Source organism: Scardinius erythrophthalmus (genome assembly GCF_964197995.2).
Source record: "Scardinius erythrophthalmus genome assembly, chromosome: 6".
Classification (NCBI taxonomy): domain Eukaryota; kingdom Metazoa; phylum Chordata; class Actinopteri; order Cypriniformes; family Leuciscidae; genus Scardinius; species Scardinius erythrophthalmus.
The window spans coordinates 44,985,541-45,009,770 of NC_138226.1; the positions used below are offsets into that span (position 1 = coordinate 44,985,541).

At 37.0% G+C, this 24,230-nt stretch overlaps 1 protein-coding gene across 1 annotated transcript; it reads right to left on the reverse strand.

Moving 5' to 3' along the window:
• Window positions 1-18,119: 18,119 nt before the first annotated feature.
• ndufa4l2a (NDUFA4 mitochondrial complex associated like 2a) lies at window positions 18,120-21,977 on the reverse strand. The gene is made up of 4 exons (XM_081367478.1): window positions 21,875-21,977; window positions 21,302-21,387; window positions 20,776-20,836; window positions 18,120-18,244 (listed from the first exon to the last, which is right to left on the reverse strand). The coding sequence occupies exons 1-4, from the start codon at window positions 21,914-21,916 to the stop codon at window positions 18,188-18,190; spliced, it is 246 nt and encodes an 81-aa protein (XP_081223604.1). The 5' UTR covers window positions 21,917-21,977; the 3' UTR covers window positions 18,120-18,187.
• Window positions 21,978-24,230: the final 2,253 nt, after the last annotated feature.

Below are 24,230 nucleotides of genomic sequence, written 5' to 3' on the forward strand. Positions count from 1 at the left end.
GTAACCTGTTGAAAGTCTTGTGAAGAGTTTGATCCTGTCTTAGCTGTTAGTTTATTGTTCAGTTTTCTGTCTGAGTCTTAGTCTAGTCTTGTTAGTCTAATATAGTCGATCCTGTCTTGTTTTGCCCCCTCGTGGGTTTTGTTTTCCCTGTTTTTCTGTAATAAACGTAGTTCACTTGCATACTGTCTGCATTTGGGTTCATCTCCTTGCACCATCATAACAGCAAGTTGTTACCTCCTCTGTGCTTTTCATTTTCAATGGGAAAGCCTCACACCACTTTGCAAAGTAATATCAGCCTTTTGAGCTTTCCTACTAAATTCATCGCCACAATATCCCATAGCTGTGCCACCTGATAAAGCAACTAAACAAACAAAAAAAAAATGCTGTATTCTGCTGCCAGGCCAGTAGTTGGCAATGTCACTTTGTAAATTAGTCGTCTATAGACTGAACACGTAATGCATATGACGTCACCCTTTTCACAAATTCACATTTTTGTAGTTTACACAGAGACAATAATGGTATCGTTTTCAATAATGGCATTTACATTATGATCACGAAAAAGATTCTTGCTTAATATTTTTTTACTTTAAGTCTGCTATCTATATAATGTACAAATTACTGTGGTTGATTATTTTAGCCACTTTTAATTAAAATGTTAACGTTTTTAATGATGGTAAGCTTGTAGATTATTGTAGCAACAATGACTTATGTTAGGGAATTAATTAGCTCAAATTAGCGGTAATATTCATCAATGTGAATATGCATATATTGCTTTACATAAATTAAATGATTCAAAAATAGGGAATAGGTCAAAACCTCGGCTTATATCAGCGATTACACAATTATTTGTGATACTCACTGATAAAGACGGGTAGAATATGTTCAATTAGGGGAAAATTTAGGTAGAAGTTGAAGAATGTTCATTTATTATACAAGCTGTCGTCCAGCGAACAGAATGTACCATTTCTGAACAGAAATCTAGCGTCTTTAACACCGATAGATAACACCTTCTTGTGGCCACAAAGAAAATAATTATCTTCGTGTTTTAGACAACTTTAGATTTCTTTTAATAGTAAAATCAATCGTAGAGCTTATGAGGTAAAAATCTGCACTACTCAGGGACTCAGAATTGAAACAAAACATGCAAACTTAATTCAAATGATTTAACAAAGTTTATTTAAACAAGCTACGGTTACATATACTACTTTAAATCACACAGGAGTAAATATGCATAAACAAAAACAATATACGATCGCACTAAGGACTACAACAAAATAAACGTAAGAAACAAAGGTTAAAAGAGAGGAAGAACAAGGGAGAATATGAGAGAGAGAGAATTGAGAAAGAGAGAATAAGAGTGAATTTTAAGAATGGCTTTATGTGTGTGTACAATTATAGTGTGGTAAGGAGAGAAGTATGTGTGCATAGCAAGAGCACGCCTATCGTAGCACGTGGTCGTGTGTTTCTGTCTAGGAACACGTGGGGGAGTATATGTATGTGTGTGTATGTGTGGTAGTGTGTGTGAAAGAGTGTGTAAGTGTGAGTAAAATAATTTAGAGAGAGGTAGAAACAGTTCAGTCATTCACATCAAAACCCCAATACGTCTAGTAATTTTAGACACTTAAACAGCACTTCTTTCAGGTTGCAAATTTAAAGTCTACATTACTCTGTTTGGAGCTCGGCCTTCGGTGTGTGTGTGCGTCGCGTCGGTGTAGACAAAGCGCCTGGATCACATGGTCACAGCGTCGGGTTGCTACAGCGTCTGGTTGCTATAGCGACTTGAAGCGAGTGAAAACTTAGCAAGATGATCTTAGCTTTAAGTTGGTTTTGTTGGTTGGTTGAAGAAGACTATCAACTGAAGTAAAGTAGTTTTAAGAAAATAAAACTTGGAAGAAAATGAAAATAAAAGCGAGCGAAGGTTTCCTTGAAGGAAGGAGGCGGGGTCTTCTTTCTCTCTCTGGCGGACTGCAATGAGAGGAGGGAAGCTCGATATTTTGAAGGGGCCAAACTCACTCCCCCTTACGTACGTGGGCCAATCGTCTTTAACAACGTATCAGGCCCACCTCCTGACGTTTCGAGGGTCGATACGCCCCTTCCGACTAAGTATTGAAAAGATAAATTCGATCCTAACATTAATAACACTGGTATTAATAAAAGAATGCATCCTCTGATATTTTGTGTTAAAGATTCAACACCGTTGGGGTTCGTGGAACACAGCAATACAATGAATGACAATTCTATCTCTAATGGCACGAAGATACATGATTTTTCGTGGTTATAGGCACATCAAATTGATTCCAGACCAATAAAACTATATAGGTATAGTATTTGGGAAAGGGGATCATGCACACATCAAGAAAATACATTTTAAACATTTCACAAGATGATTTTGATTCACACGTGGTAGGATCTGTGTGTGTTTCTGTGTGTGTGTGTGTGTGTGCTGACACAGTCTGAGAGTTCATGCCCGCGCGCCGAACTTTTGTCCTTGAGCCGCGGGGGTGAGAGGCGATGTGTGTTGGATTTGATGAGATTATCGGCCAGCGCATCTTGGTCGGACAAAGTCTTGTTGTTTTCTGAAGGTAAATCAGTGTCTTAAGTGTGAATCATTGTCTAAGAAGACCCTAGGGAATTTGCGTAATCTCAGACATTGTGGCGCCTTGCGCTCGTGACTTCCCGTGTAGGCCATAAAACCAAAATGTGTTTTGTTGATTCAGGAACCAGAGTGGTGTCCTTAGACGGCCATCGAGGAGTTATTTGAGCTGATAGGGGTCATCTGTTGTTCGTAGACAGTCCAAGGAGAACAGAGTCCGTTTGTTGATCGGAATGTCAAATAGCTTTAATCAGTGCACACACTATGTTGCTGTGTGTGGTTATTCAAGAAGGACAGAGGTGTTTGTGAATGGAGATTCCAGTAAGTTAATTAGGTCCCAGACTAGAGGGGGATTGATTACGGGGTGATTTCAGTAATTTAAACATATAGAGAGAGAGCTGGTAATCTGACCATCTTCTTTGCGTTACATTATGTACGTAAACGTAAAAGTACTGCATGGTTGCTGTAGTATTCTTACGTTCTGCTAAGAACCAATCACATGCCAGAGGCATTGTATCCTGTGTTCTTATTGGCTATAGCACTTGTCAGTAAAGTGTATGCAAATTAGCTCTAAAAGTGTGTATTATGCTGCTGAAGAGTTAACACTCATGTTGCGAGTCTGAGTCGAGTTAATAAATCCTCATGATAAAACTTGTTCTGCGTGCACCCAGAGTCTCCTTGAATACGTAATCATCATAACGAAAGCATAACAGTTGCTAATTTCACCCAGGCTCAGGCGTGATGGCTATCTTGACTTGAGACTGAGGCGTTTTACCTTCTGGAGCGGACTCTAGGCCTTCACACTCAGGAACGGACTCTGGGATTTCACATTCAGGAACGGATTCAGGGAGATCACTCACTGGATGCATTGTGACCACTGTAATTGGCAATGCTTTAATTCCTTAGAGTAGCAATTTTCCGCACTGGAATGGACTCGAGAACAGTAATTACTGGAAGAATTTCTGGAGCCAACTCAGGAGTGTTGGGAATGGGGCTGGAATCATCCACTGGGCAGCTGGTGTTGATAGCTTTGATGAAAAACTCAGAGAAACATCCAGAGGACCCACACCGGATAGGCGTGCCTTCATTTCCGCTTTCAAGCTGGATGGTAGAATATACGCAGCGAATGGTCTGGAAAGTTAGTGAGGCACGCTAGTTGATGAAACCTCCGGGCATGGGCCTCGAGGGAGTGCTGTTCCTGGTCCAAACACAGCAGTTGGACTGCTGTAAGATCCATTTTGTAAGGTCTGTCGATCTGTCATGGGTCTTGGTTGCAGCAGAGAAGAAACAGGATCTATATGCAGATTAATATCTTTATTATTCACAAACTCAAACTAACAGAAATACTCAGGATAATTTGGAATTTCCAAAAACACGAGCAGAACAACCAGGCTTACAGCAAAGTCGACAGACAACTAGACAAACTCAGACTTAAATACACAGGCAAACAGGGGAGCTAACAAGATAATAGACGAGACACACCTGAACAGAAAACTCATACTAAATCAGTAACTGTGGTGAGCAGGACGAGGCCGAGGGCCGTGAGAGAGCGGTGCGAGGCCGGTGGCGTGATGGCTGATGAGTGACACCTGCGTGACGCACCGGTCTCATATCTCTCACGGAGGAGCGGAGGCATAAAAGGAGGAGCGATGACCGTGAAGGACGAGAGAGGCCAGGCCTGGATTTTATGTTGTGTTTTGTTATATGTGACAGCAGTCGTCCATGAGGGGCTGCTGTCTTTATTTTCATTTTGTATTGGATTATTTTATTATTATTAAAGTTGTTGAATGTTCGCCGGTTCCCGTCTCCTTCTTCCCAAAACATCTAACCTTGTTACAGTAAGTATGGAGACAAACAGGTTGGAAACAAGGATGACTGAACTAATAGAACAAATGGAGAAGCCAACTAGAAACACAACACAACGAAAACCAAATGAAAACAGAATGTTGGGAACTTATTATTCCTTCATCGAAGCAAAAACCTGGAGACTTGAGATGGATCTTATAAACAGAAGAGATTTATTCTTTATGTCTGTAGTCTGTAGTTCATCATCATCAAGACTGTCCATAATACAGTATTCATTGTAATTATACTTTTCAAAGAGGGGAGGGATTACATAGAGGTGGAGTCTCTGAACAAAGCATGTAAATTAGAATACAGGTTAAGGAAGTCCGACCCAGACTCCAGCGTGTTACCAGTCTCAATCCAATCAGCATAACTATTCAAACGCATATGTGCTAATCCAATCAGTCCAACGATTCATCGTCTAGGGCTGGGGCTCGAGCCATTAAAGACAAAAGTTGCGTTTGGGGCTACGGGCTCGTAGCCTGGCTCCGCCCTCCTACGCACTTCCGCTCAATTTCATTTTACTTCAGTAATAAGTCTGGGACTGCTGTATATTCTTAGGTTTCCAGAAACCAATTTTTTGTAGGACCAATCAGCGAACAGAGGGAGTGGCTTAGAACGATGACGTTGATGTAGTGCGTCAGTTTGAGTTGGAGTAATGGCAGCAGAGAAAGATGTGAGAAAAGCTATTCGGTCCGTGGTTACAAAACTGCCGAATATACAGAAGTTAAAGCCGGAGCAAGAACAATGTTTGCTAAGTTTTGTTGGTGGCCATGATGTTGTAGCCCTCCCCACGGGGTTCGGGAAAAGTTTGATTTTCCAGCTCACTCAGCACTAGAAGTGCCAGAATTCCATAACTACTAGAACTGCCGCAAGCGGTCATTTTAATCGCTATTCAAAACTCTATATCTTTAATTATAAATACCCAATTGATCCAACAATCCAATCCTTGGATTGGATTGGATTGTTGGATCAAGGAGAAGTGTCTATGTCGGGGGGACATGCTGGTTGTGCTCACTGGCAGTTGTGGATCAGCCCCTGACCTAGAGTTTAGAGCAAATATACAATAACTTATGGACTGATCTGAATGTATTGTTATTGTTATTATTATTACTGTCACTAATACTATCATTACTATTTACTATTTATTTATTTATTTATTTATTTTTGATATATATATATATATAATTTTTTTATAAATCACTAAAACTAACACTATTACTATTGTTATGATTATTATTATCATCGATAATAATAACACCACTAATATTGATATATTATTATTGATTATAAATATCAACAATGAGATTGAGCTTTCTTTTTTATTTTATTTTATTTATTTTTTTTTTCTCTCTCTTTCTTTCGTTGTTGTTATTCTGTTTCTGTTTCTCCCTCGCTTCTGTATTTATGTCAATGATTTCTTACCGTGTATATGTTACTGTTTTGTTAATCTGCAATAAAAAAATAAATAAATAAATAAATAAATAAATAAATAAATACCCAATTGAGAGATTAATGCATTTATTGTATTAGTATGTCTTTTAAAAACAAAACAACACCAAACTGTACATTTAAACAAGTTTAATTATAATTTATAAATAAATAATATTCATAGATGCCCTGAACAAAATAGTAGCCTATGTTTTCATGTTTCCACTGTTTGATCGCGCCCGCCGACACACACACACACACACACACACACACACACACACACACACACACACACACACACACACACACACACCCACCATATTCCAGCATTGCAGCCTGTTCATTATAGCTATAATAAAATATAATAATAAAATAGTCAACCTAACATATAAAAATTCCACTGCTCTGTTTCTCAGTACTAGTAGCTACAATTCTATGGGATCAAATTCCCGCCAAATATATAGCGGTCGCGTATAAAAAAATAATAAGCGTGAATCAAAAATTTAAAAACACATGTAAAAATATATTGCACAAACTGAAAAAAAGAATGCAAAATGATCAGAATAGCAAACAACGTGGTCACGGATCAAAATATAATAAGCGTGAATAAAGAAATAACAAGCATGAATAAAAACTTTAAACACATTACAAGTTATTTTGCACAAAACTTAAACTTATGGTCATGCTTTGTTAAAAAGTATGGTTTTATTACTGTGTACTTTGTGCTTTCTTGCATTTTCTGCTCATATTTTACTCTTTTGTACGCTTGTGATGTTTTTCTCTTCGCTCTTCTTTCTATGTTCTGCGCTTGCTCTTCCAAATGTTGCAGTTCGAGTTTCATGTAAATTAGGGCGGGCTTAAGCGTCACCATTGGTCCACTAGTTCTAGATTGACAGATACTCCTCTAGCCAATCAATCGAAGAGGGGAGTTGACGTCACACTAATGCGACTCGTGGTACAAGCTGTTTATGTTTGTACAATTTCTTCAATTCCATTATAATATACTAAAATGTTATTTTTCTAATACTTTTATATACTGTTCAATTTCTTATTTGTGCTTTGATATGTGCATTTATTAAATTAATTATTTTCGCTTGGCATACCAGCGTGATTGCGTCACCGCCATAGACTGTAAAAAAATAGGTCACCGCACACTTCAGTGGGTGGTGCGCGCCCGTGAAGCTCTTCATTCTGAGTAAATATAACAACAAAGAAGCACTGCTGCACTCTCTTTTATTTCATTTTTCTTTAATCGTTATACTCCTTTTCAGGAGTGCTACACTTACATGAGAATCTTGCGCTGGCCAGTGTTACACTCACTTATACTGACACCTACTGGCTAGAGGTGGGAATCTTAAGGCACTTAACGATTCGATCCGACTCCAATTCTGGGAGGAACGATCCGATTCCCAAAACGATTCTTAATTAATTATCCTGCTGTTCAAAAAATACTCTAAAATTTTTATTTTAACCAAAATTGGAGTTACTATGCTTTTTGTATATAGTTAGAATATCTGTTTGACAGTATTGCCAAATTAAAAATGATTATGAATATTTCTTTTTCAATACTTTTATTTTATTAACAAAGTTATTTTCAGGATTAACAAACTCTGAATGAATGGTAAGCCATACAATTGCAATGAACAATCATTAAGAATAAACAGTTCTCAATTTGTATGACAATTTATGTGACAAAACAAATTTGTGTGATCAATACGCACACTGTGTAATCAATTTGCACACTCAAACACACTCAATTTGTGTGACAAAACAAAAGTGTGACAATTTTTCAGTTTATTTTGAACATTTTAACAAAAAATGTCTAGAGCCACACAAAAAAAAATCTTTAAAACAGGCTAATGCAGAAGAAAAATGTCAGGGAACAAATTAAATACAAACTTAAATATTCAACATCTAGGCTGGCCTACCATAGTTTATCTTATATAATAATACTATGATACTAAGTTTTTGTGTAGGAACAGCAGTTGGTCCACATGTTCAGAAGTAAGTGTGCTTCGCTGTGCTGTCACAATATCACCTGCAGTGGAGAAGACCCTCTCTGCAGACACACTGGTTGCTGGAATGCATAAATATCTCTTTGCCATTTTGGAGAGCACAGGAAATGACACCTTGTTGACATGCCACCAGTTGAGGGGGTCCTCTGTTAGAGGGAGTGGTGGGGTACTGCAATACCTGGTCATCTCCTCTTCAACCAAGGCAGAGGGTGACTGATGATATGGTGTATCTGAAGCATCAGAGAAGGTCTGCCCCAGCAGATTGTGAAGCAGAGATGAAGCTCTTCCTTTTGAAGTAGTAGGACAGTCATCCTGCAACTCTGTGACTTCAGGCTGTGGGCTCACTGAGATGTTGGCTTCTTTCACAGTGCTGTCTTCTAGATTGTCATGCACTTCCTGCTTTTAAGCAATTAAAAGAAATTAAAATAAACAGAGTGTAGATAAAAAATAACTCTTCCAGTAATTCAATGAGGTAATGTAAGTCACAGTATACATTATTATTTACACACTGATAAATATTTAAATATTTAAAGAAATTAGAGATTAATTTAATTAATTTAAGACATGAAATCATCACACAAATAAGCCTTAATAATATTGAGACCATAATATTGCACTCTCTAATGTCACATGCTAAAACATTTAGTCAATGATGATAAAATAATTACCTCTTGTAATGATGAAGCTTCAGTGATCACTGTTTTGTAAGTTTCCTCTCTCTTTTCTTTGGAAAGAAAAGGCAGTGCCTTAAAGCGTGGGTCGAGAGAAGCACATTTGTTAAAAAGGCTAGTCTCCTGGTCAGTGGTGTACCTTTTGCTGAGGTCCTCACATATGACCCTCTTTATCTCCCTGATCATCACTGATTTTTCCTCAGTGTTTTCTTTCATGTCCTGGATCAGTTTAGCATGCAATGGGGCAATTAAACACGCAGTGGGGCTGCTCTCCTCTGACATCAGAAGTGTGGCATCTTTCATAGGCTTAAGAGCAGTTATTACATCCTCACGATAATAACTGCTTAAGAGCAGTTATTACATCCTTATTACATCCTCCATGAAATATCGGATTCCATGAGAGTGAAGATTTCAGCCGCTCCTTTTCTCACCTCCTGTGATAGTAACGCAGCACAGACAGCCGGCTTTTGTTCAAGAAATCTTTCAAGCATCTCGTATGCGCTGTTCCATCTAGTGATGACGTCTGATTTCAGTTTGTGAGACGGAAGATTTAGTTGTTTTTGCTTCTCCTTCAACTGATGGTTTGCAATTGCGCTGCGGTGGAAAAAAGTCGCGATCCGCCTCACTCTCCCTAACAACCTTGACACAGACGGCAACTTCAACGCTCGTTGGGAAGCCAAATTCAGTGTGTGCGCATAACATCTCACATGTGAAAACTTGCCGAGCTGTGCTGCAACAGCCATGTTAGAGGCATTGTCACTCACCAAAACAAAGTCTTTGTTCCGAATTTTCCATTCGTCTGAAACATTGTGCAGTAGTTCAGCAATATTCGCCCCTGTGTAACTTTCGCTCATAGCACGCGTTTGCAGAACACAAGCTGCAAGCTTCCACTCATCTGTAATGTAGTGTGCCGTAATAGTGACATACGATTCTGTTGTAATTGATGTCCATGCATCGCATGTTATTGCCACTCTGTCCGTATTACTTAGGGATTCTAAGATGTGATCTTTACACTCACTGTAGAGTGCGGGGACAGCCGTCTCACTAAAATAACGACGCGAGGGCAAAGTGTATCGTGGCTCAAGTACCTGTAACATCGTGCGAAATCCTTGGTTTTCCACAACGGAGTACGGGCGCAGATCTTTGGCAATAAAACCCGCCACTGATCGGGTAATTCGTTTTGCCTTTTCAGAATTCGGTGGAAGCTTTGCTACTTGATCCAGGGTCCTTTGAATGTAACCGGGAGTGTTTGGAAGTGAGTGGAACCGCGTAATATGTTTCTTCATGTTAGTCGTGTTGCCGAAATATTTGAATTTGGCGCTACAGACTTTGCACACAGTATGGCTTTTATCAACGACACCTTCGGTGTCTTCAGAAAATCCAAAATGTTGCCACACATCCGATTTTAAATGAGATGGTGCAGGTCGTAGTTTGTCCATTTTATCTTAAACGAAGCTAATTCACCAGCATATGAACGGTCGTCCATCAACGTCTTTTTTGTTTGGTCACGTGAGTCTTGACAGCGCTCGCATTTGAATTGAACACAGAATCGATTCTGAATTTTTGAGAATCGATTCTGGATCGTTAGATAACGAATCGCGATGCATCGATGCATCGAGCTTTTCTCCCACCACTACTACTGGCGTGCGTCTGTGCAGCATCACGCAAAAATAAAGGTTTACAGTAACGGACGCGACTGTTAATACATTATTCGTAGTAACCCATGATAGATTTGTTTCGTGTCTTTCCTAGAATGGGCAGTTTGTGACTTTGCGAGATAAACATCATAAAGTAGCTCTGGTATTACAAAACATTCAGTGGCACATGCCAATCAAATACAGACGTGACACAAATAACACGTTTGAAAAAATATTAATGCACTTTAATTGGTATTTTCAATATCACAAAATTATGCTATTTATTTAGGATTTTGTTCCACAAGTACGTCAGTAGGATATGAGGTGTTCGATTAATCTGTCAGTCACTACTGGAGGTGTCGCAACACGGTGACATGTTCCGCGACTCGGTGTCAGTCAGGTGACATGTCAGTGTCAGTGTGTTGCGATGTCAGTGTACTGACACATGCCACTATCCACCACTGGCACATGCCAATAATGTCAGTGACACATGCCACTATCCACTGGCACATGCCAATGAAGACCGGATGTGCCACCGGATGTGCCAATGCGCATAGTGACATGTGCCATTGGCTTCTGTGCATCAGATGCCATGTCACTTAATGTTAATACCGCCTCTCCAATATTACTTGGCTCATGATGTCAATATGCTAAGGCTGCTGTAAGCGAAACATCCTGCAATTATGAAACACTACAATTCGTTGCAAAAACTAAGTTAAAAACGGCCATTGTCTGAAGACTTTAGGACTTTGACCTGTCGCCGCTACGTATTGCCTACCTTTTTTTTATTAACCTCGCCAAATTTGACAAGATTATTGAAAATTATTGTGTTACAGAGAAGATATAGAGAAACCAGTTGAATTTAATACAATGATTTATTACAAACTTACTGTGTTTACATACATAGCTACATAATTGCATATTACTTTAGAATTAATGTTTTAAATATAGCTTAAAATTTGAATACAGCAACATCTCCATCAGCGATAGGTAACGTTGTTTCTAGAGTGCCGCTGTCCTGCAGAGTTTAGCGTCAACTCCGATTAAAAACCTCACCTGTCTTAAATATCCTAAAGACGATGATTAGCTGGTTCAGGTGTGTTTGATTAGGGTTGAAGGAGCTAAACTCTGCACCCAGGACCGACATTACACATCCTTGTTATTGATTAAATATGAAAGTAAAACGGCCAGTAGGTGGTGGCTGCTCGGAGAAGATCGACGCTCGCGGTGCCAGGTCAAGTGCATTAGAGGTGAATGATGGATCATCAGACAGGCATAACTGTAACAGGTCGTTGTTAGGATGACGAATTTAACTATACCATATTGCCAGGTATACGTATACTGGCAACAGTTTGAGTTGCAGTCCTGTTGATGGTCGTCTTCCCCTGTATAACAAGTAAGCATCAGTAGCCACGAGTCGCATTAGTGTGACGTCAACTCCCCTCTTCGATTGATTGGCTAGAGGAGTATCTGTCAATCTAGAACTAGTGGACCAATGGTGACGCTTAAGCCCGCCCTAATTTACATGAAACTCGAACTGCAACATTTGGAAGAGCAAGCGCAGAACATAGAAAGAAGAGCGAAGAGAAAAACATCACAAGCGTACAAAAGAGTAAAATATGAGCAGAAAATGCAAGAAAGCACAAAGTACACAGTAATAAAACCATACTTTTTAACAAAGCATGACCATAAGTTTAAGTTTTGTGCAAAATAACTTTTAATGTGTTTAAAGTTTTTATTCATGCTTGTTATTTCTTTATTCACGCTTATTATATTTTGATCCGTGACCACGTTGTTTGCTATTCTGATTATTTTGCATTCTTTTTTTCAGTTTGTGCAATATATTTTTACATGTGTTTTTAAATTTTTGATTCACGCTTATTATTTTTTTATACGCGACCGCTATATATTTGGCGGGAATTTGATACCATACAATTCGTACCATTTTATGCGTGTGAAGAGGATGATTTTTTTCCGTCGATATTGGAACGTGAGTGAAGTTCAAAGCCTATGATAAAGAATAGTTTAGCATCCAAATACATTGCAAATGTTGAAACATTTTGATTCTAATTAGAGAGTTACGTGAGCCCAACGCCGCTTACTTTCACTTTCGCTTATAAAGCATTTCATTTTGGCTTTAGTTATTTTTTCATTCTTGTTCTGTTCTGAATATCATTACATTTAAATGATTTGTTGTTGAATATGTTTAGTGTATTTTATACCACATTTTATTGTTGCGTATATTGGTATAGCCTATAATAATACCGCAAAATTCAATGCGGTCAATATGACCGTTTATGGCCGAAATAGGTAAATATGTTCTTTTTTTTTTTTTTTGCCTTATGTGTAATTTATATGAAAAACATTTTAAATGAAAATACAGACACTTTTATGAAAAGTCAGGTACCAGCAGGATTGTATTTATTTTTTCAACAAAGTTATTGCAGATATAAAATTAAAAACGGTCAAAATGACTGCCATGGCAGTTCTAGTGGTGAATGAGTTAGCTAAGGCGAAAGATAGGGATGCAAAGCCGATAGTTGTTGTCGTCTCCCCTCTTGTTGCACGAATGGAGGACCAAGTGAAGGAGGCAGAAAAGTTGTTTCCGTATCGCGCAGTAGCCTGGTGATCACTGTACAGCATTTGCGGCAGATCCGAAACGACCGCAGCGGCGTATTGTTAATGATTAGACCCAGCTTCGACAGTTGACTGAATACATCACTGTCCTTAGTGTCAAATATACATTAAGAATTTACAATTGTTCCTTGAACTCTTAAATTCGATGAACAAAACCTGCAGCTCTCGTTGACAGAATTCTTATTCAAAACATAATCCTCTGATTATTCGGACTTGTTGTTTCCGGCCGGTTTCGGCGCATGACATACGTCAGACCACACGTTAGCGATTGGCTATGGCAGATCCTGAGTGACTCTGGGCAGATCCAATAGTTTTGAACTTTAACAGAGAACCCGCCTACAAGGAAGTAAACGTTTCTCAATGGAGAGAGGCCAGACTCTCTGTACAAATGAAATGTAGCCTACGAGAGTCTGGTAGAACCAGGCTAACGGGCTCGAGCCATTAAAGACAAAAGGTGAGAATCTCAGTGATCTGACTCATTTAAAACACAATAGAGAAAACAGGACTGGCAGGAAAGGAGACTCTTGCTGGATACTCAGTAATCATCTGAAATCAGTCCACTAAACTTTATCAGTTTATATACTATTGCAGTGGAAAAAAATAAATTAAAAGATTTAATAAATTGGTAACACTTTAGAATACTGTATCTTACTTACTGCATAACTAATAATTATTGAAGAACTAATAGGTAATTATTCATTAACTACTTCTTCACTACTGTTAACTACTAAGGAAGATGTGTTAACTAATCAGTATGTAATATATTTTTATGATTGTGTTAAGTAACAGTTAGTTAATCAATAAATAATGAATTCTGTCATAACTCTTGAAGAACTACTACTAATTATCTACTAATTAAGGTTCAAGAAAAATAACTAAGTAACTACTAATGAACAGTCATACAAAACTAACCTCAGATTAGTTTTTATATTTTATATACAGTACTGTGTGTGTCTGTTTTCCTCAGCATAGAATGCCATTGAGTAAATTCATGTTTGAGGCAATGACTGAGGGAAACTGAAAATATAGGGAACTTATTAGTAATTCATAAATAATTATCAAATAATTCTGCTGGAATTACTTAGAACCTGGAACAGTATTCTAAAGTGAGAATATAGGGAACTCATTAGTAATTAATAAATAATTATCAAATAATTATCCAGGAATTAGGCTACTTATAACCTGAAACAGTATTCTAAAGTGAACATATAAGGAATTAATTGGTAATTAACAAATAATTATTAGATAATTCTTCAGGAATTACTTGGAACCTGCAACAGTATTCTAAAGTGAGAATATAGGGAACTCATTAGTAATTAATAAATAATTATCAAATAATTATCCAGGAATTAGGCTACTTATAACCTGAAACAGTATTCTAAAGTGAACATATAAGGAATTAATTGGTAATTAACAAATAATTATTAGATAATTCTTCAGGAATTACTTGGAACCTGGAACAGTATTCTAAAGTGAGACAATAGGGAACTCATTAGTAATTAATACAGAATTACCACATACTTCTGACTCAAATCAAACTTACTGTAAAAAACACATTATTAACGGTATTATCTAAACCTTTGTAAAATAGATAATTTATCATACATTATGATACATTTTGCTAATTAAATAAAAAGTTTGCTTATTTGCAGATCAATATATAGCCTAGTAAATGTCTGCACTTATCTTTCTTATTAGTGCTGAAGAATGACTAAAACTGGCTAGAAAATAAAATAAAAAACATTGATCAGTGCTTTTTACTTTTCAAGTAATTACCTTTGTACATTTACTAAGGTAATTTTGAAAATGAATAGGCCAATAGTTTATCATTTTACTGGAGTAATATTGTATTGGGTTATCTGTACTTTTACTCAAGTACTTGATTTGTGTACTTCATCCACCACTCCACTGCTAAAATAAAACGGTTTATTGTAGTAACCACTGTGTATGACTGTTCATTAGTAGTTACTTAGATATTTTTCTTGAACCTTAATTAATAGATAATTAATAATAGTTCTTCAAGAGTTATGACATAATTCATTAGTTATTGATTAACTAACTGAAACTTAACACAATCATACAATTCTATTACATACTAATTAGTTAACACATCTTCCTTAGTAGTTAACAGTAGTGACTTAAGTGTTAATAAATAATTATCTATTAGTTCCTCAAAAATTCCTTATTAGTTATGTGGTAAGTAAGATACATTATTCTAATCTAAAGTGTTACCAATAAATTTGTAATACAACAAGAACATACATGTGACATGGGGCGATTCTAGGATTTTCATTTTAGGGTGGCTCAGCCCCCAATGAGTGTATGATTTAAAAAAAAATAACACTTTAGTTTAGGATCTAATTCTTACTATTAAGTTGCTTATTAACATGCATATTACTAGGATATTGGCTGTTTATTAGAATTAACACAGGGTTTTATAATCACTGAGGTCCCAAATGTGAGGCAGTTAGGGGGATTCAGGGACTCCCCTGAGAAAATTTCGATTTTTCTGATCTTCATATGTGCATTTTAAGATGTTTTGAAGGCCAAAAAGGATGAGAAATAGCTTTAAAACCATGTCAGCAGGCAGTAGATTATTTGTCAATTCCTGCTCTCTCCTCATCTCCATCACTCTTTCTTTTTCTCTCAGTATCCTTATCTTGCCCTGTCTCTTCCCTTCCTAAAGCTGGTCTTTATAATTTACTGAAGGCTACAAACTATATTATAATATTAATTCTCAATATGTACACATTCATATTAACCTTGTGCCTGATATGATGAAAACGTTTTTTGTTTTTTGTCCGCTCCCCTCACAGTGACAGTAAACTAATTATTACATTACAGGAATCACGTTACATAGGGCTATTTTCAGTTAAAAATGGCGAAATTAGACAAAAGTGTGTTAGTTTGCCTGATTATTTCTGTCAGTCTAACATTTATTTTGTCATTTTCTGTCAGTCTAACAGTCTAATGACCTAAAACAGCTGTCAAATATGAAATGTTTAGTTTAGCTATACTTACATCTTATCTCGCACTTGAGCATAACTACTGAAGCGTCGAGTCGCGCCTCGCGCTGCTAAAATTAGCGTTCTGCAGCTTCTGTGAACATAAAGCCCGCCTACTTTGATTTGATTGGTCATCTCAAATATTCTGACATTGACGGGCAGTGACAGACCAATGAGGCTCAGATGAACAGTCAGTTTCTCAATATCCCTCCTCGTCACCTTGCTCCTCCGTCCTCCATCCTATGACTCGGAAACCGATCGAGCTCAGCCATCTTGAAGGACATCTAAAATCTCTAATTGCACCGCGAGGAGTCGAGGATCGAGGAGTGAGGAGGCTTCCTGAGGAGTCATGAGCGAGGATACACAGGTGTATCCTATGCAGAAGAGTTTTATCGACTAAAACGTGACGCACGTATAAATTCTCCTCCCCCTTCACGTCGGTCACAATCATTTTAATTTTTTACTTTACCTTTGCAGTTTATATAAACCACACATCTCACATATTTCAACAGGGTATCTTGCTTTATTATTATTTATTATGAATTTCTTAAATAACCAAACTTCAACAACATAAGGGCAGATCCTCTGAGCGCTGCTGATGACGCGGTGAAGTGACGCTCGAGTGATAAAGTATTCCAATGTATAAAAAAAGCTTTCATTCGATTCCTCCATCCTCCTTTTCTTTCCTTGCAGCCTTCCCTCGCATCATACAGGGGGTGGAGCTGAGACGCAAGGAAAGGTAACGAGGATGCACAAATAAGAAATGTGAAGCACCCAACCTGTCTTCTGTTTCTGACGTGCGCGAAGCCGAAGCCTGCTGCATCATGCACATGCGTATTACTGTACGTGTTCAGCCTATAGTGTTTCATCGCCATCTAATGGCCTGGCAGCAGAATACAGCGTTTTTAGTGGTTGACAATGGTGTCGTCTGTACGCGGAAAACTCAAAGGAAAGACTTCTCAGTTTTAGGCATATCGTACCATAATTCGAATTTGGTTTTGCAAACACTGAACTCTATGCAAACCAGCAATGTGTAACTGAATACATTTCCTCTCACAGTGTGTGAACCAGGCCATCACCCATTATAGCGCCACTTTAGATTAGACACAGTAGATTACAGCAGTAAATGCATATTTACTGTAACAAACACCATGGTAAAAAGGCCATTGTGAACTGGCAACATCTATGTGTAAACAAATGTCACAAAAAAATTTAATTTAAACCCACATTGACTTTTTCGTTTTTGACAATTTGTCATTGTCGTTTTTATGATAATCCTATATTTTATGCATCCTTTCCCCCAAAAAAATTCCTTATTGTTCATGAATTTAAATGTTTAAAATTTAAATGTTTGTGGTATACATGGATGAACAAATGAACATGATTCTAATTCAAATATTTCTCATGAACTCATGAACTGACAAGGGACCAAATAGTGGCACGTTTTGCACAAACTTCCATTAAAATGTAAAAATCTTTTATATCATACTGAGTAAAGTTAAGTCATTTCACCCCACAAGACCTTTTGCTCAATTCATCACAGTAACTGAATTCAGCAGTATATATAAAGCTCTGTGTCCATTCTCAGTTTTTGAAATGCATTTTATCTTCACGGTTCTGCGATCTAAAATTTTTTTATGCCTTAGTTTTATTAGATGTGCCTAAATCAGTTCAGAGAAAGAGAATCTGTCTGTCGAGTCAGTCTATGACACTGGAAATCAAACCAACAAAACAAACCTCCTTAGTTCATTCCCAGTTTATGGGATTTTTGTCAGTAGCTAAGGACGTGCATAAAATGTTTGCACAAGAAGACATGCATCTTGGTATGTGTTCTTCTAACATCTCTGGGGGTCTGGAGAATAAACACTGCAAGTCTAATACTTCCTGTGTTTGTTTGTACGGTTTGCCAACTCAGCGAGTTGTATGATGGTGGCTGGATGGTGGTGACGATAAAAATTAAGACAGTAATACGTGCAGATAGAAAGATAGTGAGAGAGACAGAGATAAACATGTGTGTCACTCTGAACAGATGCTGCTTTTCCCAATAATCCCAGACTTCAAGGGCAGGCCAGAGGGAGCTCAACCTCCTTCCCATGAGTCTTTGCTGTTCAGGTTCTGTTTACTGAAAGACAAACATCTGCTCATCTTTCGCCCTTTCTCATGCTTGCTAGGGGGAGGTCATGTTATCTCTGCAATTTAAGGGATTTCTGTCAAGCTTAATGTCCAATGTACATAAATAAAAGTAACACTCCTCAGTTTTCCTCATTATTTTTTTATTTATTTTTGTTTGTATTTGTACAAGTGAGGTAAAGGGCATCTTGTGATGAAAGTTGAGCCAACAACGGTGACGCTTTCAGAAGTCGGGTCCTTCCTTCTTCAGGTTTTTGTAGTCTGTGTTAATGGCCACAAACTAAAGATGGGAGAAAGAAAACGTGTTGATTGTATGGCAGGTCGAGGCAGACAGTGAAGTATTATTACTATATATACTTTCTGTGCAAGTTTCTAGACTTCATTTCTAGACAGACAGTCATTTAGAAAGTGTAAATCAGGTGTGCGGCCTCAGATCTAGAGCACATCAGGAAACATTTGACAGTGAGAATGACGGCTTGTCAACCAGTGCACATCTCGCACGCACTAAAATCAACATGTGAGTTTTCTGTGGTTGTGATTCAACATCATTCCGTTCTTTGAATATGTACAATACGATCATATACTGTCGTACAAATGTTATTATTCTTTAAAAAAAAATCTGCTTAAAATATTAAATCCAACTAACCAAGTAACATATGAAATTGATGGCATGCTGATGGCATTTACCAGTAATGTATTTTCTGTACTGTACTGTAAGTTTCATTCATAAGACAGTGTACACATAAAATGATGACTGAAGGAAATAAGCAATCTGTCCACAACACTTAGTAAAGAGCGTCACTAGCTACGTTTCCATTACCCTTCAAATTGCGCAAATTGAAATTGTAAATTGAAAATAATGGAAATGGAAACAGTTTAGCTAAACTCCCATATATCGCATGGTTTTAGTAATAATTACGTTTTAGTGGCATAACATCAGTTAAAGGGATAGTTCACCCAAAATGAAAATTAGCCCATGATCTACTCACACTGAAGTCATCCTAGGTGTATGTGACAATCTTCTTTCAGTCGAATACAATCGGAGTTATATTAAAAAATATCCTGGCTCTTCCAAGCTTTATAGTGAGAGTGGTATATGTTAGGTATACATTTTTGGAAGTCCATCAAAGTGCATCTATCCATCCTAAAAGTGCATGTATCCATTATAAAAGTGCATGTATCCATCATAAAAGTGCATCTATCCATCATAAAGTGCTCCACACTGCTCTGGGGGGTTAATAAAGGCCTTCTGAAGTGAAGTGATTTGTTTGTGTAAGAAAAATATTCATATTTAAGACTTTATCGACTAAAATAACTAGCTTCCGGCAGACGGCCACACGCAAGTCGGCTTACGCCAAAAGAGTAACACTGGACGATGTATGAGGTAGATGTAGGAGTAGCGAAAGCTTTGACGCCTGGGCAACCGCGCTCGTCATTACGTTGTGCGTCAAGTTCAAGTGTTACTCGTATGTGGCGTCGACTTGCGTACGGCCGTCTGCCGGAAGCTAGTTATTTTAGTCAATTAAGTTTTAAATATGGAATATACCCATTGACTCTCACTATAAAGCTTGGAAGAGCCAGGACATTTTTTAATATAACTCTGATTGTATTCGACTGAAAGAAGAATGTCATATACACCTAGGGTGACATCAGGGTGAGTAAATCATGGGCTAATTTTCATGGTTGGCTGAACTATCCCTTTAATGGAAATGCCGTTATTTTTTATCAACATTTAGAAAATATTGCACAATTTTTGCGCACATCTGTAATGGAAACCAGGCTGTTTGTTAAATCATGTCTCAGCGGGGCAGACAGGAGTTTGTTACCCACAGAGGAATGGCCCTATTGACCAGCATTTAGCTTTAATTTGAACTTTTGATGTTGTGCTGAAGTCAGTCAGCCGGACATCAGTCTGATGAAATGTCTGAACTCTCTCGACGGCTCTCTGTTGGCTCCTCCTGGAGTCCTTATTTACTGCAAATCAAACCCTCAGGGAAATGAGATCCACAGGAAATACCAAATCATACTGTTCTACACTAATGAAGCCGCTTAGTTGAGCGATGAATCATTCTCAAAATACACGTCCAGACAAACTCAGTTTTTGTGTCTCTTTTTGTGCTTCTCGCGAGAAGAGCTACTTCTGTTTCTTAATTTATTTATACACATATATATCAGCTCCACAGTAACCTACAGTGCAACTGTGACTGTGAAATGTTTGCAAATAAGCATTAGAAAGTAGCTATGAAATAACTCATGTTCTGTTTATCAGACAAAAACATCCGTAAATGGATATTTTATCACACTGCAAACTAAAACCTGCACTTTTGATGGCAGAAATATGGAATTAGTGCTAAACTTTGACATATCAGTATGACATATAATAACAGAGAAGATTGCTGGTGTTAACCCTTTTCACAGACTGTGATGATGCATTTCTGCAATAATTAACATGGTTCAATTTATTATTTTATTTTTTTTAATGCTAATTTCTAACATTATACTTTGTGCTATAATACCCTAGCATGAAACTATAGAAAAAGCAAGTTTTTGTTAAACATATGCTGAGGGAGTTATTGTAATTTTGACATCCTTCCCTTCTGCTTGCTGCTCTCTTTTGCTATAATCCAGGTCTATTTTGTAAGTCATGGACATGCAAATTCCTTTTGCTGATGAAGCAAATGAGGATAACACAACATACAATGTCAATTGTTATGTTATGGTCTCCTGTGTACCTCTATAGAGGTTTATAGTTTAATTTCATGGTCCAAACCCCCAGTTTACTGCTATGATGTCCCCAGTGGGCACATGTACCTTGTACTGGTATCCTGGGCTGAGCTGATTCCAGGGTTCAGGGTTACTGCTTTTGTTCCAGCTGTCAAGAGCCAAAAGATTAAGAAATATTTCAAATAAACCACACTTGCTTTACCAAAAGTACTTGCCATCACATTTTGTATCTGACAGTGTTGACCCAGAGATGGCAGTTACAGGTAATACTGTCAGATGTAAAATTATAATGCCTACTTTATTGATTTTAAATTAAAGTTTAATAAATGTAATAATTAAAATTAAATCTAGCATTCATTTTCAGCTTTGCTTATTGAATTATGACACAGTTAGACATACATTATGCTTACTCTGGTGATAAAATACCTTATTTTGCATATCACATGTGTATTAAATGCAATAGCCATTTTATGGTGTTTTATGGTAATAGGATCAAATTATTTATCTAAAATTTCCAAAACAATTGTCCCATGTCTGAAGAATGAGTTCAACGTGTATTTAAATGGCACTGCTCATATGCTTTACCCATTATTGTATTTAATAATTTCCTTACGTGACATGAGGTCCTCTGGCAAGACGAAACAAATAAAGGAACGCTCCACCCATTCCCAGACAGATGAAGAAAAACTGTGGGATGAGCTGTGAAAGATGAGATGATTTATGGTTTGCTCTCTTGGAAAGTATTAGAAAAATAAAAGGTCCTGTTTGCCATCAGATTAGATCTTTATTATCATATTTTGAATTGAAATATTGTTCTCCTTCTTTCCCTTAAGATTAAGATTTTTTTTCAGTTCCAATTATCTTAATTCAAAGTTATTTTTATTTTAAGTTTAACATTTTTAAACGTTTGAAGAGCATTCACAGTAGATGAGTGAACTATTTCTACATTGTTAGCAGATTTCTTATTGCTCAGAAGTTATTAATGCCAAAAAAAATGTTTAGTCCTACAGTGCATGCAACACTTTATTTATATATTTCAGATTATTCTTGACACTTCAGGATGTATTTAAGCATTATATTAGCAACCTAATCAAATGAGCTGATTATGTTTTATTTCCTTGTTAATGCTCGTCATAGATTAATAAATCTTATTTGAAAACAGGGAAGTAGAATTAAAAATACTCACTCCAGGATGTTTCCTGACCTGAGCTCGGACTTTATGCAGCATCTTTACTGGAGAATACGAGCAGAAGTGTGTGTGTGTGTGTGTGTGTCTCTGTGTGCGTGTCTGTGTCACAGCTGATAAGAAGGGGAGGGAGGAATGGGAGTTTGTTTGAAGAGGGTGAGAGATTGAGAGAGTGATATTTTTTTTAAAAAATACCTTTTTTTTTTTTTTTACAAAATAAACTAATAGATTTACACTAAATGAGTCATGGACAAGTAAAATAAACATGTTTTTATAACCTCAGAAGTAAGAATGGTTACAACCACACAAAAATAGATATAAAAGTTGTTATACTGAATGTGCAAAAATATTAGCTCCCCCTCAAAAACAAAACACAAAGCGTCCTTACAAAACCGAATCATCTCAAAAATGAAAAAAATCTTGCATAGACTACAAACACAAATCAATTAGGATTCTTGATTTTACCAAATCAGTAAAAACAAGAGTGAGTTTTAACTCTAAAACTCAAAATATATATAAAAAACCTTTTCAGTAAAACAGCTAAAACATGTTTTGAAACATCAGATAAGGGTTTCACTCTAAGAGAAAAAAACAACAAATGAACAAAAAGAGACAATCAACCTCAGGGTTTAAAACAGAAACAGAAACATGTGGCAATGACACCAAAGCATTCTCCATTACACATCACCTCAATTCTTTGTCAACAGTGTCTCTACATTCAATTATTACATTCTTTAAATTAATAAATCTGTAGCTAACTGTGAATTTGTATATGAAGAGTTCAGGTGCAAAAGCCTCTAAGTGCCATCTGAAATTTTCTGCTAGAATGATCATTTTTATCAAGCTCGTATATTTAAGTTCAGTAATTTCACTTAAATGACAATTAATAGGTAATTTTCATTGCCATTTAAGTGAAATTACTGAACATAAATATACGAGCTTGATAAAAAAATAATCATTCTGAGGGAAAATTCAGATGACATTTAGGCTTTTGCATCTGAACTCTTCATATTTACATTTCTGAAATACTTAGACAGTTTCCTCTGATAACATATCACTCTAAACTAATGTGGACTCATGCACTTTCTGTAAAGCTGCTTTGAAATGTTGTGTATTGTGAAAAGTGAATAAATAATTAGGGCTGTCAATCGATTAAAAATTTTAATCGCGATTAATCGCATGATTGTCATGAGTTAACTCGCGATTAATCGCATTTAATCGCACATTTTTTTATTTGTTCTAAATGTACCTTAAATTAATACTTTTCAAGTTTGTAATACTCTAATCAACGTGAGCATGGATAAATATAGATGCTTTATGCAAATGTATGTTTATTATTGAAACCATAGTCAATATAGAGCATAAGGACGAGACATGTTTCAAAGGTCATAGATATTTTTCAAAGAACTTGTTCATGTCTATTAGACACATGTACAAAGAACAAAGAAATACCAGGTTCCCATTACTTCTCTTTCTTTGCACTGAGCAATTTACTAACACAAACATGTTTAGATTTTTGCATGACAGGGCAGCTCTTCTGAAAATGCTAAATGTAAATTTATTATTTATTATTACATTGTAGTTTGTCTCTCTCTGTGCCCATTTTTAAGAAGCTAAATTCTCAAAACTGTTTTCATTGGTATATTTTACTGTTTCTGTTGTCAAACAACGGAATGAATTTGAAATGGTTACTGAAACGCGACCCATTAAGACATACCCAGCTCTCCCTTCCAAGATGTTAAATTAATCTGCACAAAAATTCTGATAATCGAGCCGTCGTCTGATGAAATCAAATACACATAAGATAAAGACAATATCCGTGCTCTGATTTCGGCTATACTTGTAAAATTAGAGAAGCAACATAATATCTGTGCTTAACTGAATTAAAGCGCTGCTCCTCCGCGCGAGACGCAGAGAGAGAGAGAGAGAGAGAGAGAGAGAAAGAGAGAGGCGCGCGTGCGTGCTGAGAGCAGTACCGGCGGTACCGGTAACGTTAGATTCTCAGAAACTAAATAAGGTTTGGGCGCTTTGTTGAAGGGAAAAAATCGCTAAAGGGGTCTGCAATGTCGCTAAGTTGGCAACACTGTGTATCTCCATTTCACCAACTAGGGGTTGGGCCGCCACGGGTCAAACAGAAAATACGCGCTGCGTTAATCGCGCGTTAAAAAAATTAGTGCCGTTAATATGATTTTGCGTTAACGCGTAATTAACGCGCTAACTTTGACAGCCCTATAAATAATTGAAACGTGAATTTAAAGGAGAACTTGGTAACTTTTTTAACTTAATAAAACTGTCTAGAAATCATTTGGATGGTTAAAGAACCTGTTCTGGTGATATTGGCGACTTTCCCCGCTCC

Excerpts from the sequence above, each read along its gene's own strand:
- ndufa4l2a (XM_081367478.1), bottom strand. The coding sequence starts at position 21,916 with ATGCTGCATAAAGTCCGAGCTCAGGTCAGGAAACATCCTGGA. Across the intron at positions 20,837-21,301 it reads GCCAGAGGACCTCATGTCAC|CTGGAACAAAAGCAGTAACC; the intron begins GTAAGGAAATTA and ends GGCTCTTGACAG. Across the intron at positions 18,245-20,775 it reads GCCCAGGATACCAGTACAAG|TTTGTGGCCATTAACACAGA; the intron begins GTACATGTGCCC and ends TCCCATCTTTAG.